We start from the raw sequence: 19,687 nt of genomic DNA on the forward strand, positions 1-19,687 counted from the left end.
ATCAGCAACCTATGTCTGTTCAATAAACTTGATTTTAAGTCACCACCGTTGTCTACACCCTGTGTTTGCGGCTGTGCAGCGCCATTTCCTTCGGCTTTGCTGAGAGATTCTTTCCTGCTGGGGGGGAACAGGCAGCGGGCCCACAGGCAGCGCAGAGGGCAGGACACTCTGCTTGCCCTGTGTATGCGCGTCGAGACCACGGGAATCGCCGCCATTTTTTTAAAACTTTTAAAAAAAATGTTATTAACAGGCACCCGGCCGGGCCCCCCCTGACTCACGGGAGGAGATCAGGAGGGGGAGGAGATCAGGGGAAGGGGCTCTTTCCCGCGTTAACCCAATGAGGGAGGGGGTTTATTTATTTATTAAAAAAAAAATTTGGCACGGGCAGGGGAATTCATAGAGCTGCAGCACGGCTCGCCAGCGGCCTAAATCCACTCGCCACGGGCGAGTGGTTATCATTATTTGTCGAGCACTGTGTATGTGTATATATATATATATATATATATATGAAAAAAAACAAGAAAACAACAGGCGCACTCATAGTGTAGTAAGTAGAAAAATTATATGGGCCTGGTAAATATAAAAATGCGCACTCACAAACGTGACAGGAATGGCAGGTATGATTAATACTCAATCGCCAACAGTAGCAGGATAATAGCAGAATAGGCGTCCTGGAGCTCCATTATGTGCTGCAGGTCTCAGTAGCGAGTCGCCTCTGTGTACCGAGTACTTCCTTACTCCAACTGGAATCTCGCGAGAGTTGTGACGTCAGCGGGAGCTCCTAGACAGTCTCTGACTCCTCTCCATTGGCGAACACTGCATCCATAGAACTTAATGCATATACTCTGCTCTCAATATGATCCAAAAGTCAGTGAGCGGATATATGCGCATATAATGACATATAAAATGATCCGAAACACCCTACGCGTTTCGTCCTTAAGACTTCGTCAGGGGGTACCTCTGGGGAGTTGTAAGAGTATCGCTGTGTCTGCAATCCCAAAGCGGTTATGGTTTCCTGCGCCCCAAAACCTGTGCTGTTCAATGGTTCCCTAAAAAAGGACCTGAATTGTGATCATGTGGCAACGATGTATGTTTAGATCTAGCTCCCAGATTACTTAGATTAGAGCGTTTATGTGCCCCCCATTGGGTTCTCTGGTGTGGGTGTACTATCAAAATCTGCAAGAGTGTCAAATGAATTAGACATGGCAAACTGATCTAAACCTTCAGTGTTGTCCTCAAAAGAATCAATATTTGTCCTGGGTTCGTCCGTCCCAGACTTACCACGAGAGAATTTACATAGCGATAGGAAGAATATTTATCATGACCCTGGAAGGGGTTGCGATCGTTGGATTTATAAGAGGACTTTTTCCAATTAGTAATTCTTCCATTATTGTAATCGTCATTATCTCTGGACATCTTATTTTTCTTTCTCTCCACTAGTTCCCTTTCTAATTGTTCAACTATACAACTCAACAACAGTTCTAATCTAACAAATTCAGGATCTTCAGCATATATTTTGAGTTCATTCTGTATGCCTTCAATCCTGGATTCCAATACAGTGAGTTTGTCCTCTCTGTATTTAACAAGTAATTTTTCTCTCCTCGATAAAGAACAATTACCGAGTACCTCACTCCAATTAAAATAAAAAACTTAATATGTCTCAAATGAAGGTTTTTTAAGGATCCACAATGCGGATCCGCTTATAACGCTGTGTGAGTGTGGCTCCCGAATATTTAAAAAAAAGAATAAGTATTTTTTGCCAAACTTTACACACACACACACACACACACACACACAAACACACACACACACACACACACACACACACACACACACACACACACACACACACACACACACACACACACACACACACACACACACACACACACGTGGTGCTGGGGCTGCTAGGGGAATGTGGTGAGGCTGCTGGGGGAATGTGGTGAGGCTGCTGGGGGAATGTGCTGGGGGATCGTGGTGGGACTGCTGGCGGTTTGTGGTGGGGCTGCTGGGGCAATGTGGTGAGGATGCTGGGGGTACATGCTGGGGCTGCTTGAGGATCGTGCTGGGGCTGCTTGAGGATCGGGGTGGGGCTGCTAGGGGAATGTGATGAGGCTGCTGGGGGAATGTGCTGAAGCTGCTGGGAGAACGTGGTGGGGCTGCTGGGGGATCGTGGTGGGGCTGCTGCGGGATCGTGGTGGGGCTGCTGGGTTTGCTGGTGGAATGTGGTGGGGCTGCTTGGGGATCGTGCTGGGGCCGCTTGGGGGTCGTGCTGGGGCTGCTGGGGGATCGTGGTGGGGCTGCTGGGGGATCGTGGTGGGGCTGCTGGGGGAACGTGCTTTGGGATCGTGCTGGGGCTGCTGTGGGATCATGCTGGGGCTGCTGGGGGATTGTGGTGAGGCTCCTGGGGGATTGTGGTGAGGCTGCTGGGGGATTGTGGTGAGGCTGCTGGGGGATTGTGGTGAGGCTGCTGGGGGATTGTTGTGAGGCTGCTGGGGGATCGGGGTGAGGCTGCTGGGGGATCGTGGTGGGGCTGCTGGGGGAACGTGCTGGGGGATCGTGCTGGGGCTGCTAGGTGAATGTGGTGATGCTGCTGGGGGAACATGCTGGGGGTACCGGCGCCTCACTCCTGCCTCCTCCCTCCTCCTCCGTCCTTCTGATTGGGCGCGTGGTGGCCATTTTTTTAAAAAATTAGCGCGATCCCGGTTTAACGCGGTTGGATTGGGTGGACCCCGAGCACCGCTTTATAACGGGGTTCAGCTGTACTAGTATTATGGTATAACTTTGCGTTTTATACTATTTCAACCAAGTGGCATGCAGTTTGTCCTCACTGGTCTCCTCTCATCACTCATTGTATTTGTTTGACTATAATACTGTGGTATTAATACCATTTGAAAGTAATTCAGTACTAAACTCAGTTTCTATGTATCAATCCACCTTTTATGTGTTAATGCACCTTTTACATTGTAATTTGCATGTATATATTGATTGGCCAATAGGTTGCTTAGCAATCTAGGGTATTTAAACGTTAACTATGGACCAATCAAATAGCTCCCTGATGAAGCGCGTAGGGCTGTCACGGACGTTATACCAGCTGATGCGGAAGTAGCCTGTTTTGGAAGAAAGACACGAGGAGTGCTTGACATGTACTTAGGATGCGGTCCGAGTAAATCTGGTGACATTGTACCATCCACAGTCCAGTAAATGAATAAACACAGTCCAGCAATAAATCCAATGATAATGAGGATTGTAGAATAAATACTGTGGTGGGGGGAAGTAGAGGAAGGGAGAACTGGTAGAAAATCGGGACACAGTCTAGTGTGAACTCAGGACAGCCCAATCACTACCCCCTCCACAATCACAATCGGTGGTAACCCCTGCTACACCAGAGGGGGAGCACAAAAGCTACTCAGACATGTGGGTTAACCACTGTGGGCTAATGTAGAAATGCCATTGAGTACTCACTGCACTACTCTGTTGACATATAATCCCTGGCCCTGTGGGCGTGTAACGTTCTGATAACTGCCGAATAACACAGCCCTAATCACTGCAACTTTGGATTTTTTGCTGCAATCTATTCCACAGATGAGATTTTATCTAATACTTAACAAAAGTAGTATATATTTTCTGATATCTTTTTTAAATTGTTGTTACATAAGACTGACCGAGACAGAATCTAATTGTTGGCGTCAATTACTTAGGACCACTGCTAACGTTGAGTGATGCATTTTTGAGTAAAACATTTTTATTCACAATGTATTCCTTTCCCACAGCTTTCTATGGAGTGAGAATCTCAACCAGCTTGCCAGATATTTCCCATTTAAAAATGGAAATGGAAGATAGCCGCAGTAGTCAGGAAGAAAACTCTAGGACCCCTTCTGAAGCAAGCAATGGACAGACACACTCTGGTAGAGATTCACCCGAGGAATTAGATTCACCCGAGGAATTAGACTCACCCGAGGAATTAGACTCACCCGAGGAATTAGACTCACCCGAGGAATTAGACTCACCCGAGGAATTAGACTCACCCGAGGAATTAGACTCACCCGAGGAATTAGACTCACCCGTGGAATCTACTTCACAAGCAGGAGAAAATCTTGCAACCACCCGTGTAAATATTGATAGTGCAGTCATGGGAACAAAGAATTTATTTGCTGATCACGAGGAATGCTTTGTGGGGAACACAAAAGCAGTGGACATTTGCAAGAAAATAGTAGCTAAGTATATGTGCATGGAATGTGGTAAAATGTTTTATAGGAAACCTGATTATACAGTGCATCAGAGAACACATACAGGAGAGAGGCCATATGCATGCACTATATGTGGGAAAAAATTTACTCAAAGCTCTAGTCTAGCTAGACACCTTAGAGTGCACTCAGAAGTAAAACCTTTTATGTGTACGGACTGTGGAAAAAGTTTTAGTCAGAATTCGCACCTTGTTACCCACCAGAGAATTCACACAGGTGAAAGACCCTACAGCTGTAATGAATGTGGAAAATGCTTCAGTGGCAGCTCAAATCTTGTTAAGCATAAGAAAGTCCACGCAGGTGAGAAATCTTGGCACTGCCCTGGATGTGGGAAAAGCTTTACATGCAGCTCACAGTTACGTACTCACCTGAGAGTCCACACAAATGAAAAACCCTATGCATGTGAAATATGTGGAAAGTGCTTTAGTAGCAGCTCAAATTTGGTTACCCACCAGCGAGTCCACACAGGAGAGAGGCCCTATAGCTGCACTGAATGTGGAAAGAGATTTACTCAGAGCTCAAGTCTTGTTGTGCACTGGAGAGTTCATACAGTGGAAAAGCTATTTACATGTATAGATTGTGGGAAAAGCTTTAGTCACAACTCTCTTCTCATTAAACACCAGAAAACCCACACGGAAGAGAGACCCTATATCTGCATAGAATGTGGAAAAGGTTTTACTGGCAGTTCAGCTCTTGTTAGGCACCAGCGAGTCCACACAGAAGAAAGACCCTACACCTGTGCTGAATGTGGGAAACGATTTAAGGACAAATCAAGTCTTGTAAGGCACACTAGAGTCCACACAGAAGAGAGGCCATATACTTGTGCCATTTGTGGGGAAATATTTAATGATGGTTCAACTCTTCTAGAACATCTTAGAAGCCACGAATCTACAGAGACTATAACAAATTAAAGGGGGGAACGCTTTTATCGGGGCACGGACCAGAAAACGACGATGCTATGTGCATGAGCATAATATGGGAAATATGTTTGCCATAGTTCACATCTGTTTGTGTATCAAAAAGAAAAAAGATGACATGGTGCAAATGCCATATACATTCAGCAAAATATATTTAAATCATAACCAGCATAATTATAAATAGAATTATAAAAAGGCAAAGACACTAGGATAGTGGATGATTTGGGGGGTGGGGGAGAATCGTAATCGGATTCTGCCTAATATGAATTCCCAACTGACATATACCTACACCATATACATACATAGACACACACACACACACACACTAAATCACAAATGTATTTTTCATTGTATCTCGAAACTGTTAATTTTTTTAACTTTTATTGATCTGACAAAACAATGTTTTGAAACAAAATGATCTTCCTCAAAGCACATTTTCCTTGATAAAGATCCTTTTTGAATTTCACCGTTGGTTTCCAAATTCAATAATCGTATGTTTTGTTTTGCACAACTTAGGGCCACTTTTAGTGTGCCTCAAATTTGTAATGTTTGATGTATAATTTAGAATGTATGTTTGGGCTTTTATGCAATTTGTTGAGTTACCCTACGTTAATATCTTTTTGCATTAATTTTGTTTTTAGCATTACTGTATATGTGGACTTTGTTATAATTCGGTTCCTTTGATGTGCTTCATCCTTTTTCTTCAGTATTTCTTGTTTTTGTTGCTGACACTAGATGTCGCAGGTTGATGGATTACAGATCCAGAGGGCCAGTACGACTATGACGGTTCTGTTTATTTGTTTGGTGAAACGAGATTCATAACGCTTTTTTTAAGATCATAAAAACTGTATTGTAATTCTAAAATGAGCCCAGTGAACTTTGCTCCAATGTTTATAGGCAAGTTAACGCTTTTTTCTTTTTAAAACAGGATTAAAGCTACATCTGCAGTATAAAGTCTATAATAAAATATTTGAAATCCTATTTTCTTGTCAGGAGGTAGCCATTTGTCATGTCATTTATGACATCGGAATACTGTAATCCATTGAGATTCATCATTAATCAATCCAGCTCTTACTACTTCTGGGATAACCAGCAAACATAGAAAACCCATGTGTGTATTTCCATATCTTCCACAGTTCCCCAAACCTGCTTCATTCACCCTATAGCCACAGGTCATGCAGGGCAGAAAGGAGTCTGGGTAATGACATGCAAAAGAAACTCCTGGTGGGTGTGTCACTTTTACTTTCCAACATTTTCTTCATTGATTCCCTAGAGCTTTTGCCAACTGCATTACACATCTTTTACAGCTAAAACTGGGACAAGGAAGATACAGAATCATTGGACCTGCTCATAGACTGTTATTTGTCCTTTTGTAACCACGAACAGCTTCACAATGCAGGAAAAATAACTAAGTGCAAACTAGACACAATTAGGTTATAGTGTGTAAGTGACAGAAACCTTCCATGTTCACTTTTGTACCCACCATAACCTAATTGTGTTGGGTTTGCAACACAATTATAGTTATTAGAATTGCACAGACCTGTCCATTTTCCCAACTTCACCTGACGTTCTATACGGGAACAGTGAGAAAACTCATAGGATTATTGGTATCCTCAGAGAAGTGGAAGACAGAGGGATTAGTAATCTATCTCAATGCACGTCAGAATGCCAAAGTCATACATGATACATTGAAGATGGCTGCCACCTAGCTAGGGAGAAAACACAGATTCTACAATTATATATTATAATTTTGTATAGTGTTTCGTATACAATAATAAAAACAAATGTATGGTAAAGATTATACTTTTTAATAGTTAACTGAAGTAAGAGCAAGCTTTCAGGAACATGAAAGTTCTTCAGGCAAGTGTTGTAATTTAATTTTACTATATGTATATTACAAATTTAAATATGTATAGATTCATACAAAGTTACACCTTTGAAAGCTATTAAGCTTGCCTTGAACAAATTTTCTATCTCTTGAAATCTGGTACTTTACCAGTACATTTTAAATCCATTTTGACTGTCATAGGCCTGTATCATACGCATTGCTTGACGTCATGGCTTCATTTTTGGCCAAGTACAGATTTTAAAAATATTTTGGTCAAGTGGAGTATTTAAGACCTGATAATATTTTAAGCATCATCAGATGTTAAATGTAGGTGATTATCACTTAAAATCTGATGTGTTCGTATTAAAATATCATTTTTTGATATGTTTAATGTTTCTTTGGATGATGTGAAGGATTTTCACAATCTTGACATAAACTGTCATGAAAAGACTGCTTGCGGCAACTTGTACCTACAGGCAAATTGCCAGCCTACAAATTTTCTCTTTGTGTTTGATGCCATCATTGGCCAAACGGCTTAAACTGGATGACAATGCTGCAGGTATTATGTTTGAATTTCTAAGGAAGGGCAGTTATCCTGCTATGTAGGATAACTAAATTCTGTATGTGTTTACAAGCGGGGACAATTAGAGAGGATAGAAGGGATCATAACACAGATTAAGGGACTTATTTGACTATTTCCGCCATAGCGGTCGATTAGGCTGTTTTCGGCCGCAAGCAGCCTGTTTGACCGCTTTGGCGGATATAGTATACACCCCTACAGCATCTATTTTGCGTCTTGTTGCATGTCATATGTTTATATAATATGTATGATAAAGATATGCACACAGTCATAGTTTGTTCACAAATGTTTCCAAAAATGTGCGATCTTGCAGAAGAGCCTGTCATATTATATATTTTCTTTTAAATATGCAAAATGTAACAACAGTTTAGATATTTGTGCGTGACTTGGAGAAAATCACCAAACTTTGCAGAAGTCTTAAAAAGAAACACATACACGTCATTGATCCCTGTCTTTCTAGCAACTTAATGGGTCATTTCAAATCTCTGCCAAAATTATGCTTGCTGATTTTTGGCAAATGTCTGTAAAAAAAAAAAAAAAACTCCCAGACTTCTAAAAGTGTAAAACATGTTTTGCTTATCTATAGTGTGCAGTTTGTCTTCCTTTTTTATGTATATGATTTTGTTTACAACAAAGTGTCATCCTTCCTGGCATGCTAAAACTTTTTATTTAAATTAACGACACACTGAAAAAAGTTAAAGAATGTACTGTACTAGTGGAGCTAGTCTAAATACATTTTTTTTTAAAAATAAAATAGAGGACCTGTATTTCCTTGTCATGAGGAGGCTTGTGATGTAATTTGTGACAGTGAAAATGCATTGAAAATAGAATACTATTCACTCTGGTCTGGAACCATACAAACCTGTCCTTCCTTTTTCTTCTTCGTAATTTGGTGTTTTACACGAAAGCAAATATGAAAAGGGAAGCTTTTATGCTCTCTCAGCAGAAGCCAGAAGAATTATTGTTATCTCTCTGTGCTTCAGTGTTACAATATCTAAGTAGCATAACAAATCCATGAAAAAAATTATCTTCTACATTTTATTATGTATACAGTAGCTGTATAGTGTACGTATGCGTTTTTCTCTTCTTTACCTGATGTGTTACTCAGCAGCTGGAGAGGGACAGGTTGGCGCTGCGTCAGAAGTAGAAGAAGCCATAGGGATTAGTAATGAATTTCAATGCATTGTAGCCTGTCAGTGTCCTAAATAACATCATAAATCCAAGGTGGCCACCATCTAATTTAGTGACAAGGAAATCAAATTAAATCGTAAGTGTCATTTTGTATAGCTCCTAATATTGTGTACTATTTAAATAAGTTAAGGATACATTCTTAAAAGGATGTTGTCTGCTTTTAAAATATTTTTTTTTGTATCTACGCTACCTTATTTTAAACTACTTGTGTTAAAAATATGGATACGAACGATTTTTTTGATTAGCAATGTATAAAATAAAATTCCTTCAACAAATGTTATCATGCTTAAAGTGAACATTTTATGTTGGTAGTTTCCTTGAAAATGAATTGCTTGTCCCTGGTCTCATACTGATTTTATTGTTTTCAAGTATGCATCCACTATGTCAGAGGACCAGACAGGAGAAGATGAAAGAAGGAAGGAGATTGGTCCTGATTCTTACACATTCCCTTTCTGGGTGTTATGTGGTTAAAGCATTCAGGTTAGGGAGAAAGAGGGCCGCCCTAAACTTCACATTTACAAACCGTTCCAGGATGAACTTTTAAAAGATGGTATAAAAATATTTAGACTTCTTACATTTTTCTTAAAACAGGCACCCTTCAGCTTGTTTTATTGTACAGTGGTACCTTCATCACCTGTCAACTATAATACAGACTACGGGAGTGACAGTGGCTCTTCTCCGCACGTCTGGCAACGTTTATAATGAAGGTAAAAAATCCCTATTCTAAATATCCATTGAATATCCTAGCTACTTGGGTTAGAACCACATGGCGTATTTCCATTCTGTGATGTGAATGCTCGTAATTGGCAGGGGGAACTAATAAATAGCGAATATGAGACAAAAAGAGGACTGTGGAAGAGAAAATACAAACCATAAAGTAGCCCTGATGCAGTTGCAATCCTTAAGACTAGAAATCAGTAACTTTAAATTGTTTACGGTAATGCTTATAATACAGATCACTTTTTTATATGATGTTTATTGTACCTTCAATTTGTAGATCAAAATAATGACTTTCACATGAGTATATTGGTTGTGTCACTTTTACCTCCATATTCATTATAAGCTTCGATTTTTTCCTTGATATTTTGCCAGCTGTATTACACCATTTCTACAGCAAGCCTGGGTAAAGGAAGTACAAAATTGGGAAACCACTCAGTTGCTTGGGGAAAAGATGCAGCACAAATTCCACTGATCAGTGCTGAATTTTTGAGCCGGTTTTAGAAAATCATAAAAGTCTTTTTTTTTTTTTTTTTAAAGCCCTATAGAAATGTTTTTACATAAATATTTCTCCATATCACAAAACTGGTGAATGATTTCACAAAGTGGTATAAGACCAGGAAGTGGGACCTGGGGGATCTACTTTTCCTTTAAAAAAAATAACATACTGTGTAAGTATTAGTAAAACGTTTAAGATTTATTGTTTTACTGTTGCCTTTTGACAATATTTACCTGATCTTTTGTATTATATTACTGTTTGTGGATCATTGTATCTAGTGGCAAATAATTAGGCGTTTTTGCGGTTTTCCTTTATTCTTCTTTGGAAGTAATCATGATACCATCATTTGGCGAATAGATAAGTCAAGGACAATAAGTATCTGGTAAGATAATACATTTGAGTACCCATTGAGAGTACAAGTAAACTACATTTTTACTTTAAATGTTAAATCCCACGTAGCTGGCCAGAAAATAACTTATTTTCTCAACGTTTACTACATCTAAACATTACACATCTGGTACCCTGCAGATTTAAGGCAATTCAAGAAGGCCTATTTTTTTTTTTTTTTAACATAACACTCCTATTTGGACTACATATCATCCTTGTAACGTCCCTTGCACGTGCGGATAAAACTTGGTTTCCAAAAGAAAACAATGTTGATAAATTAACCAAATGCAAACCAACATTAAAGCTGCAGTTCAGTCTTTTTTTTTTTTTTTATTTATTTTTTTACTTCAATAGTTTCATGTGTGCAATCTCTAATTACCTAAAGAACTGTATAGCTGCAGGTCAATTCGTTCTCCATGTATTGATCGGCAAAATTTGGTGACATAATTAGTGAAGGGATCTGTTTTTCTTATGCTTCTGTCTCTCAGTGGAAGCTCATGAATATTCATGAGCACTCCTGCACTGACGTGCTAGAGGGAGGGCAGGGCTGACAAAGGGGTGTGCCAGGGCTTGTGACAGGACATGAAGGGGCAGTGCCTTAGCAAATGCTTGTTAAAATAGAATACAAGAAAATTGGTCTTTCAAAGTTGTTTTTTTTAAAAACAGAAAATGCTAAAAGTATTTTTTCTTACTACAGAACTGATTTATTAAAAAAAACACATGCAGGATATTGACTGAACAGCAGCTTTAATTGTATCAGTATTTCTGTCAACATTATTATATTTAGTTGAAAGCACTGGGTCAAGTCTATACTGTATGTGGCATACACATACAGTATAACAAGTCTTGAATATCTGAAGCTACTCATTTTTAGCTCGGTTTCAAGTGACAGAATCCAACATATTTGACACAGGTATTTTTTTTTAAGATGAAGGGAGTTTTGTTACTAGATTTTCTAGAAACAAAATATACTATACTTAATTTGATAAATGTGATCTAATAGAATTATTTCCTGATACAATTAGCCTTCCAGGAGGCCAGCCTATGAAGGACATGGATTTTTAGTGATGTAATGATGGAAAAAACAAATTAAGATTATTTGAATGTACCCATTAGGAACCTGACAATAAAGAATCCAAATACAGTAGTTTGCTAAGTAACACAATTATATGGCCCTTACATGTATGCAGATATCATACTGATTTTGTTTTAAATTCACAACGAATTATGGCACCTATTCTATCATGTCCAATACTACCTATTGTTCTTTTTCATTAAACGCACCAAAGATATTTCAGATGTTATCTTGAAGAATGTCACTGCAAGATTTCTTATGATTTTTTTTTTTGTAAATCTATAAATACTTCAAATTGATTTGACTAATTAGGGACAAAGATAAAGTTTTTCAGAACATTGTGATCCTTCTTTGTGTAAGAATTATTTAACTATGGTAATGTGTACTATTTTAGTGGTCCTACATACCTTCCTACAGTATCTCTACTAAATATCCTTTTTCCTGCAAAGTCCTAGTAGAAACCTTGAAATGTATTAACCCCTGCAGATTGCCTAACAGATGGATTTGGTAACAGGTGGATTTGGGCGCACCTGCATGCAAATCCTGGGCCCTCAGAGAAGGCAACAGTAAATCACTGCACATTTAACCTTTTGGTTCTTGAAACCAAAGGTGGAAGAAGGTCATGTATTCAGAGTACAAAATAAGGCTTTTATGTAAAAGGCAGACCCTTCATCCAGTGACAAACTTTGGGTGTTGCTGCAAGTACAAGATATCCCTTTCTCTAGCTGTCCAAGGTTCTGAAGGATCAAATGAACTTGATTTCTGCTAAGGTGTTATATATATATATATATATATATATATATAGTAAATATATATATATATATAGTAAATATATATATATATATATATATATATATATCACACACACACACACCGTTATATACCCATAAGTGCAATTGGAGATGCTGCAGGTTACCACCTGATAAAGCAGTTACTTCTGGTTCTGCTACCAGTCATGATGAGTCTTGACGTAAATAGAAGTCATTAGGGGTGGCCACTGAAGGCATTCTGGAAATGTGATAAGAGAAGTATGTCTTTTGTGCAGAATTAGAGAATGCACACAAGATAAATGGAAAGACTTAGATTGTAAGCTCTCTGCGGCAGGGATTTGTTTTCCTGTTGTCTGATTTTGTTTGTTGCACTTATTGTATTATAATTCCCTGTACAGTACTGTATTGTTTCTTTTGTAAAGCACTGAGTACTGTTCACTGGGTGCTATAATAAAAATATACATACATAAAATAGGAAAGTGGAAGGGGCTGGCATTTCCTGGTCTCAAAATAGAGACATCACACAAGAAGTCAAACTATTCCCAAGTTTTGAAGTTGTGATGTTGACAATGTGATTCATTATACACAGATGTAGGAACGGTTTTAGCTCCTGTGTTACAGTGAAATATTCTACATTATTACTGCCATTGTAAAATTCTGTGTTATATTTTGTCTTATCAGTAGATAAAATAAAACTTGCTACACCTGTATCTGACAAATTTATAAGGATACTTAATAGTAATTGGTTCGCATGGGTGCTATGGACTAATAACTTTACCGACTTATTTCATAGACACAAACGGAGTAATTATTAAAGATAAGCAAGCAATAATCGCTTGCAAGTTGCAAAAATACAGCTACAGTATATAAGTACATTTGATCAATATATGTTCATGTCATAATAAGAATGATGAGGTCGTCTATAGCACACTCGCAGGATGTCTTGATTTTTTTCCCCGTGGTGTCCAAGTCGAGAACCCATGCACCTCAACAACCAGTGTTATACTATTAGTAATTATCAGGTCTGAATGGGGGATATCCACAGGGAGAATCTGAAGCCTAAGTCCGGATCTGAAGACAGGCAGGAATAGAGGAGGAAGCTGGATACTGGACACAGGATACAAAAGCAACTGTGAGGTGTCTTTTTATGGGCCAGGGCAATCGTGTACAGTCAGCACAGCGGACTACTTATGAGCTGCCAGGAATGCAGCAGTCCAATTTCCTTTCATTTTATATATGATAATTCCATTAATTTCATATGATAGTTTATTAATTTCATATGATATGGTAGTTTATTAATTTCATATGTGATATGACATTCAATTAATTTCATATGATATTATATTCCATTCATTTGATGTGATATGATAGTTTATTAATGTCATATGATATGATAGTTTATTAATTTTATATGATATGATCATTTATTAGTTTCATAAGATATTCCATTCATTCAATATGGTATTTTATTAATTTCATCTGATGATATTTTATTATTTCATATTATATGATAAGATTTCGTTTATTCATTTCATATGATTTGATATAGTTTATTAATTGCATATGATATGACATTCCATTAATTTCATATGATATGATAGTTTATTAATTTCATATGACATGATGGTTTATTAATTTGATTTATTAATTTCATATGAAATGTTATGATAGTTTATTAATTTCATGTGATATGATACGATAGTTTATTAATTTCATATGATAGGATAGTTTATTAATTTCATATGATATGCTATTAATTTAATATGATTAGTAATTTAATATGATAGTATATTAATTGCATGATATTCCATTAATTTCATATGATAGGATATGATAGTTTATTAATTTCATATGATATAATAGTTTATTAATTTCATATGATATGATATTCCATTAATTTAATATGATTTGCTATGCATTCCATATGATATGATAGTTTAGTAATTTCATGTAATATATTCCATTCATTTCATATGATATGATTTTATATTCCATTGATTTCATATTAAATTATATGATAGTTTATTAATTTCAAATGATATGATAGTTGATTAATTTAATATGATATGATACAATCCTCCCCCTCCCCCTTTCCAATTCCCTCTCCCCTCCTTTTCTTCCTTCCTTTTTCCCCTCTTTTCTTAAACTATAGTGCGGTCAAACAAAATCATTATTTCATTATAAGGCTTGATCTTGCTTAAATCAAATCTTAATGGTATCTGTATTATGTGATTATGTATTGATAGAAAACATTCCTAGAAATATTTTCCACCCTTAGAAGGTGTAAATCTACTTTGAAAGTCCTTCACTGTGTTTTTAATATTAACTTTTAAATATGTGATGTTGATTTTTGACCTATCCTTACTCCTCACTCTGAGCCTAATTTTGAGCAATAATAATGAGGGGGACTTGGTGTGAATAACTTTCTATGTGTTCTTTGTTCCTTGTGAGCTGTCAAGTGTATCTGGCCATTGGATATTTACTATTGTTGTACCCTGTTGTCTTGGAGATGGCATGGCTGTGTCTTGAGATTAGTCCCTCCTTTTAGAGATTGGACGGGTGCTTGCGCATGCGAAGCGTGGTTACATAATTTCTTGCTTGGCACCAAATCCTTATACTCGACACACAGCTGTGTTTTAGCTTCTGGATGAGGGCATGTGATGGCGCCCTGTGACATGCATGCGCGTGCGTTCACAATGTTGTACGTCCTTTTGGCGATAAAGAACTGTGGGGTTGCGAGACGCGTAGTAGGTCCTTATCACCCAAATGAGGTCCGCTTTTTGGGGCAACGCAGATGTACACTGAAGAAGTTCAAATTGAATGCAGCTGCAAATTCAAAGTTCTTTGTCCTCTTGGCTCATTAACATTACAGTGGGTGGGGTTGGTGTTCCACAAAGTACAAGCACATTTTAACCATTAGCACGCTGGTCCTGTGCAAATGGGAGCAGCTCTTGGGGAGCCCCATCAGGCATCCGTCTTTGGGGTGACGCAGATATACACTGAAGGGGTTCAGATGATGTCACATACCTAAAATTTAATTTCCCCCTATAACCCTATGTGAATGTTGGAGTAGCCAGCCTTCATAATAAAGGTGAAGCCCAGCTGGTTACCCCTAAAAACCTTGTGTGTTTTGTACCTCTTATCCATCATAGGTACAGAACTGGGATTTCGGGAACAGGACTTTACTAGTGGATAATGTGGGACAAAAAGTATTCAAATGTGTGTAAAATATTTTGGGGCAACATTACTGGTTGTCCCATAATTTTACCCGCAAATCATGTCTTATTTGCCGGTACGCGTGTGCACCCTAATACCCCAATGTTTCCCCTATGAATTATTGTTTTCCCCGACAGCAAGTTCTCAAAACTTGGTTTTAAAAAATTGGCTGAGCCCAAGTTTTACATTCCAAGTTCCTGAGCCCAAGTTATAGAAAAGAAATGTAATTTTAAAATGTGTATTCATCGCTTTGAAGACAGCCCTGGTAATTCAAGTAGCCATGTTGTCTGCATAGAGATGTTGGATCAAATGGGAGGATAGAAGTCAAGAGGTGTCTGGAAGTTTGGCGAGCAGGGAAGGGCAGAGTACCAGGTCCAGAAACAAAGACTCCCCACAGGGGCAAATATTTCTTCGCCCAGACTAAATGGAGCCTACCCAGCGGGAGGTATGGGGCTGGCAAGGGGAAGCCGTTAATCGTATGCACGGTTCCTATTGGCCAGTTCAAATTTCTTGCTTGTAGGCTTCTCTAGCCCCTCGACACCCCCATCCTTTGACGCGTGCAGCAAGCCGAGCTTTCAGTTTGTGATTGGCTGTTGCCGTTACAATCCATTCTCTGTTTGGTCGTCAGTACCTCTTCCATGTTAAACATAGGTCAGTCCCCTTAAATAGACCGCGGTGTCCCATCAGAGAACCAGACATTCTTGGGACTTGGTCTGGTGAAGCGCTGGCGGGATTTTCAAAAGTGCTTTGCTCAGAATAGCAAAGCAGTTGGCATGGAGTTGCCAGAGAAGCCTGGCCTAGCTGAGGACAAGTTCAACAGTCGTGGCCATGTTCTAGTATCCAACGAAGACCCGGCCAGTGAGGAAAGCCAGGTATTTCTCCCAGAGAAAGTCCTTTAGTTTTCCTGGACGTGGAGCAGACAAGGTAAGCCTTCCTGAAGCAGGCGTGCACCTAGTGAGGCTAGAGAGTGCCCGCAGACCCCCCAGTTAAGCATGTATTATTTGTATTTTGTGTTTCATTGTATGTCTGCTGGTTTTACCAGAATACACCCCATTTTATTCCACTACCTTGTCCTGCCTAGTGAATTGATCCGGAAGGTAAAAGGTGTTAAAAGTACTGGTCTCTCGTGACACCCTAACACTTTCAACCCTCACTTCCAACACAACCACTTAGATGTAATCTTCAGGACTTCACTCTCATTAGCCAAGCAATCAAATTATGTCAAATACTTAAAATTTTGTTTCCCCCTATAACCCTAACACTTTCAACCCTCACTTTCTACCGTCACTTCCAATACAAACAACTAGATGCCATGTTCAGGACTTCACTCTCATTGGCCAAGTACCCAAATGATGGGATTAACCCCTCAAATGCAATTTACCCTAACCCTAATTAACCCATTACATGCCATTAACCCTAGCCTTAATTAACCCCTTCAATGCCTTTAACTTTAATCTAAATTAACCCATTAAATGCCATTAACTTCAAAATGCCATTAACCTAACCTAATTAAAATGCCATTGACTATAAACCTAGCTGAGATTTACCCCTTAAATGCCACTAATCCTAATAAACCCCTTAAATACCATTAACCCTAGCTTGTATTAACGCCTTAAATGCCATTAACCCCATACATGTCATTAACCCTAAACCTAATTAACTCCTTAAATGCCCTTAACCCTAACCTTAACCCATTAAATGCCATCAATCATAACCCTATTTAACAATTTACACGCATATAACCCTTAAATCCAATTAACCCCTACCCTAATTAATGTCATTAACCCTAACTCTAGCCCCTGAAATGCCATTAACCCTAACCTTAATTGACCTCTTGAGTGCCTTTAACCATAACTCTTATAACTTCTCCCTAAACCTAGCTTGGATGAACCCCTTAAATGCCATTAATTCTAACCCTAATTAATCTCTTAAATGCAATAACCCTAATTAAACATGTATATGCCATCAAACCAAACCCTAATTAACTCCTTTAACCCCAACCCTAATTAACCCATTAAATACCATTAACTCCTAAATGCCATTAACCCTAACGAAAATGCTACTAACTTTAAACCTAGCTGGGATTAACCCCGTAAATGCCACTAACCCTTTTTAATCCTTTAAATGCCATTAACACATTAAATGCCATTAACCCTAACCCACCCCTTAAATGTAATTAACCCCTTAAATGCCATTAACGTTAGACCTAGCTTGGATTAATACTTTACCATTAACCCCTTAAATGCCATAAATCCTAACCTAATTAACTCTGTAAATGCCATTAACAATAATCCTAATTACCCATTAAATTAATGCTAAACCTAGCTGGGATCAACCCTTTAAATGCTATCAACCCTAACCCTAATTAACACTTTAAATGCCATCAACCCTAACCTTAACCCCTTAAATTCTATTAACCACTACATGCCATTATCCCCAACCCTACTTAAAATGCCATTAACTATAATCATAGCTGGGATTAACCCCTTAAATGCCCCTAACCCTAATTAAACTCATTAAATGCCAATAACCCCTTTAATTCCATTATCCCTAACCCTAATAAACCCCTTAAATGCCATTAACCCAGACCCTAATTAAGTCTATAAATGATATCCAGCCTAACCCTAATTAACCCCTTAAATGCCATTAATGCTAAACCTATCTGGGATTAACCCCTAAAACACCATTAACCCTAACCTTAATTAATTCATTAAATGCCATCAACCCTAACCTTAATTAACCCCTCAAATTCTAGTAACCTCTAAATGCCATTAACCCTACTTAATAACATTTTAACTATAAACCTAGCAGGGATTAACCCCTTAAATGCCCCAAACCTTTTTTAAACCCTTAAATTCTAATAACGCCTTAAATTCCATTAACCCCTATCTAATCTAAGCATCCTCAGATCTCCCCCAGTTCCCCTCAGCATCTTCAGATCTCCCTCCCCCCGTCAGATCTCCCACCCCTCCCTCCTCCATGCCTACCTGAGTGGACACAGGCACAGGGAGAGTGTATGCGGTACGGCGAGCCCCCGTCCTAAAGAATTAGCCGGTAGAAGAATCACTTGAGATTGAGCAGAGTAGCACGAGGAGAGGAGCATGCTCTAGCAACAGACACCGGAAGTTCCGGGTCAGACTGCTAGATGGCGCTCCTCCCCTGCAGTCCTGCGCTGCCTCAAGTGATTCTTATTACCAGCTAATTCTTTAACATCTGGAGCCCGCCACAGCATACCAACTCCCCTCACCTGTCTCCGAATGAAAGACCGATTCAGTGAACTTTGGAAAATCTAGGATCACTTTCGCACTAACCGTTGCGAACTAGCTGAATAGCACCACTGCATGTATATCTATTGTAATGTAAATGACGGTGGATATGGAATAAAATCCCAATTTTTTTTTTTTAGGAAATAAAATATAACCACAGATCAACAAGATGTGTATACACACTTTCATCATCCGGTGCCTTGACTATTCAGGTGGTTTCTTACAGTATTCAAAGACATAAAATCAGACAGCACTCCTCTGGTTTTGTATCAAAAATACAAATGATGTAATAATCCATAAACAATCAATGTTGTGGTCCTACTTTGGGACAACTTTATAACTTTTTTTTATCTTGAAAAAGGTACAAAGTGGAACCAAAAAGTTGATCATTTATGGATGAATATAACTTTTTTTATATAAGACTAGAGGAGTGCTGCCTCATTTTTTTTTATGTTTGAAGTACCTCCTTTAACTATTGATTTGACATGCATCATGGCAAAATAAGTATTTGTGAATGCTTGGTATAATGGCATGCGGTGTCTTGCACAATCTATATATATAAAACTGAAAGTTTGGTTGTGTGTGGGTTTGTGAGGTTGCTCATTGGTTGCGGCGGCTCACATGCTTGGCGGCGGCTCATGCTGTGATTGGCCTGCGGGGTGGGGTGACGTCGGAAACACAAATACACATGCCCTCACCCTCACAGCCTGAGCCACACGCCGCATCCTGAGCCTCACCGCGCCTCACCTCCAGCAGCATCACACCCCCCACCCTCCCATGCCCCCCCCCCAGGCTGCCCCCCGCTCTCAATGTGGGAAGGAGGAAAAGCGCAGACACCGCTTCTCCCGTGCGCGTCTCCTGCCCCAGACCGCCACTCTTGCTCCCCCCCGCTCCCAACGTGCACGTGCCTCCTACCACAGCCCGCCATATGGACTGGCACTCTCGCTCCCCTGCTCCCAAAATGGCCACAGCCCGCCAGTGTCGCCACCCCCCC

At 39.2% G+C, this 19,687-nt stretch overlaps 1 protein-coding gene across 1 annotated transcript in view; it reads left to right on the forward strand.

The window, feature by feature from the left end:
* LOC142502166 (uncharacterized) overlaps positions 1-9,051 on the forward strand; it is a 117,533-nt gene extending 108,482 nt beyond the window's left edge. Inside the window, exon 20 of the mRNA XM_075613041.1 lies at positions 3,774-9,051. Within this exon, the coding sequence (XP_075469156.1) occupies positions 3,774-5,158 (1,385 nt within the window). The 3' untranslated portion in view covers positions 5,159-9,051. The remainder of the gene's footprint in view (positions 1-3,773) is intronic.
* The last annotated feature ends 10,636 nt before the right edge of the window (positions 9,052-19,687 follow it).

This window comes from Ascaphus truei, chromosome 8 (genome assembly GCF_040206685.1).
Source record: "Ascaphus truei isolate aAscTru1 chromosome 8, aAscTru1.hap1, whole genome shotgun sequence".
NCBI classification, from domain to species: domain Eukaryota; kingdom Metazoa; phylum Chordata; class Amphibia; order Anura; family Ascaphidae; genus Ascaphus; species Ascaphus truei.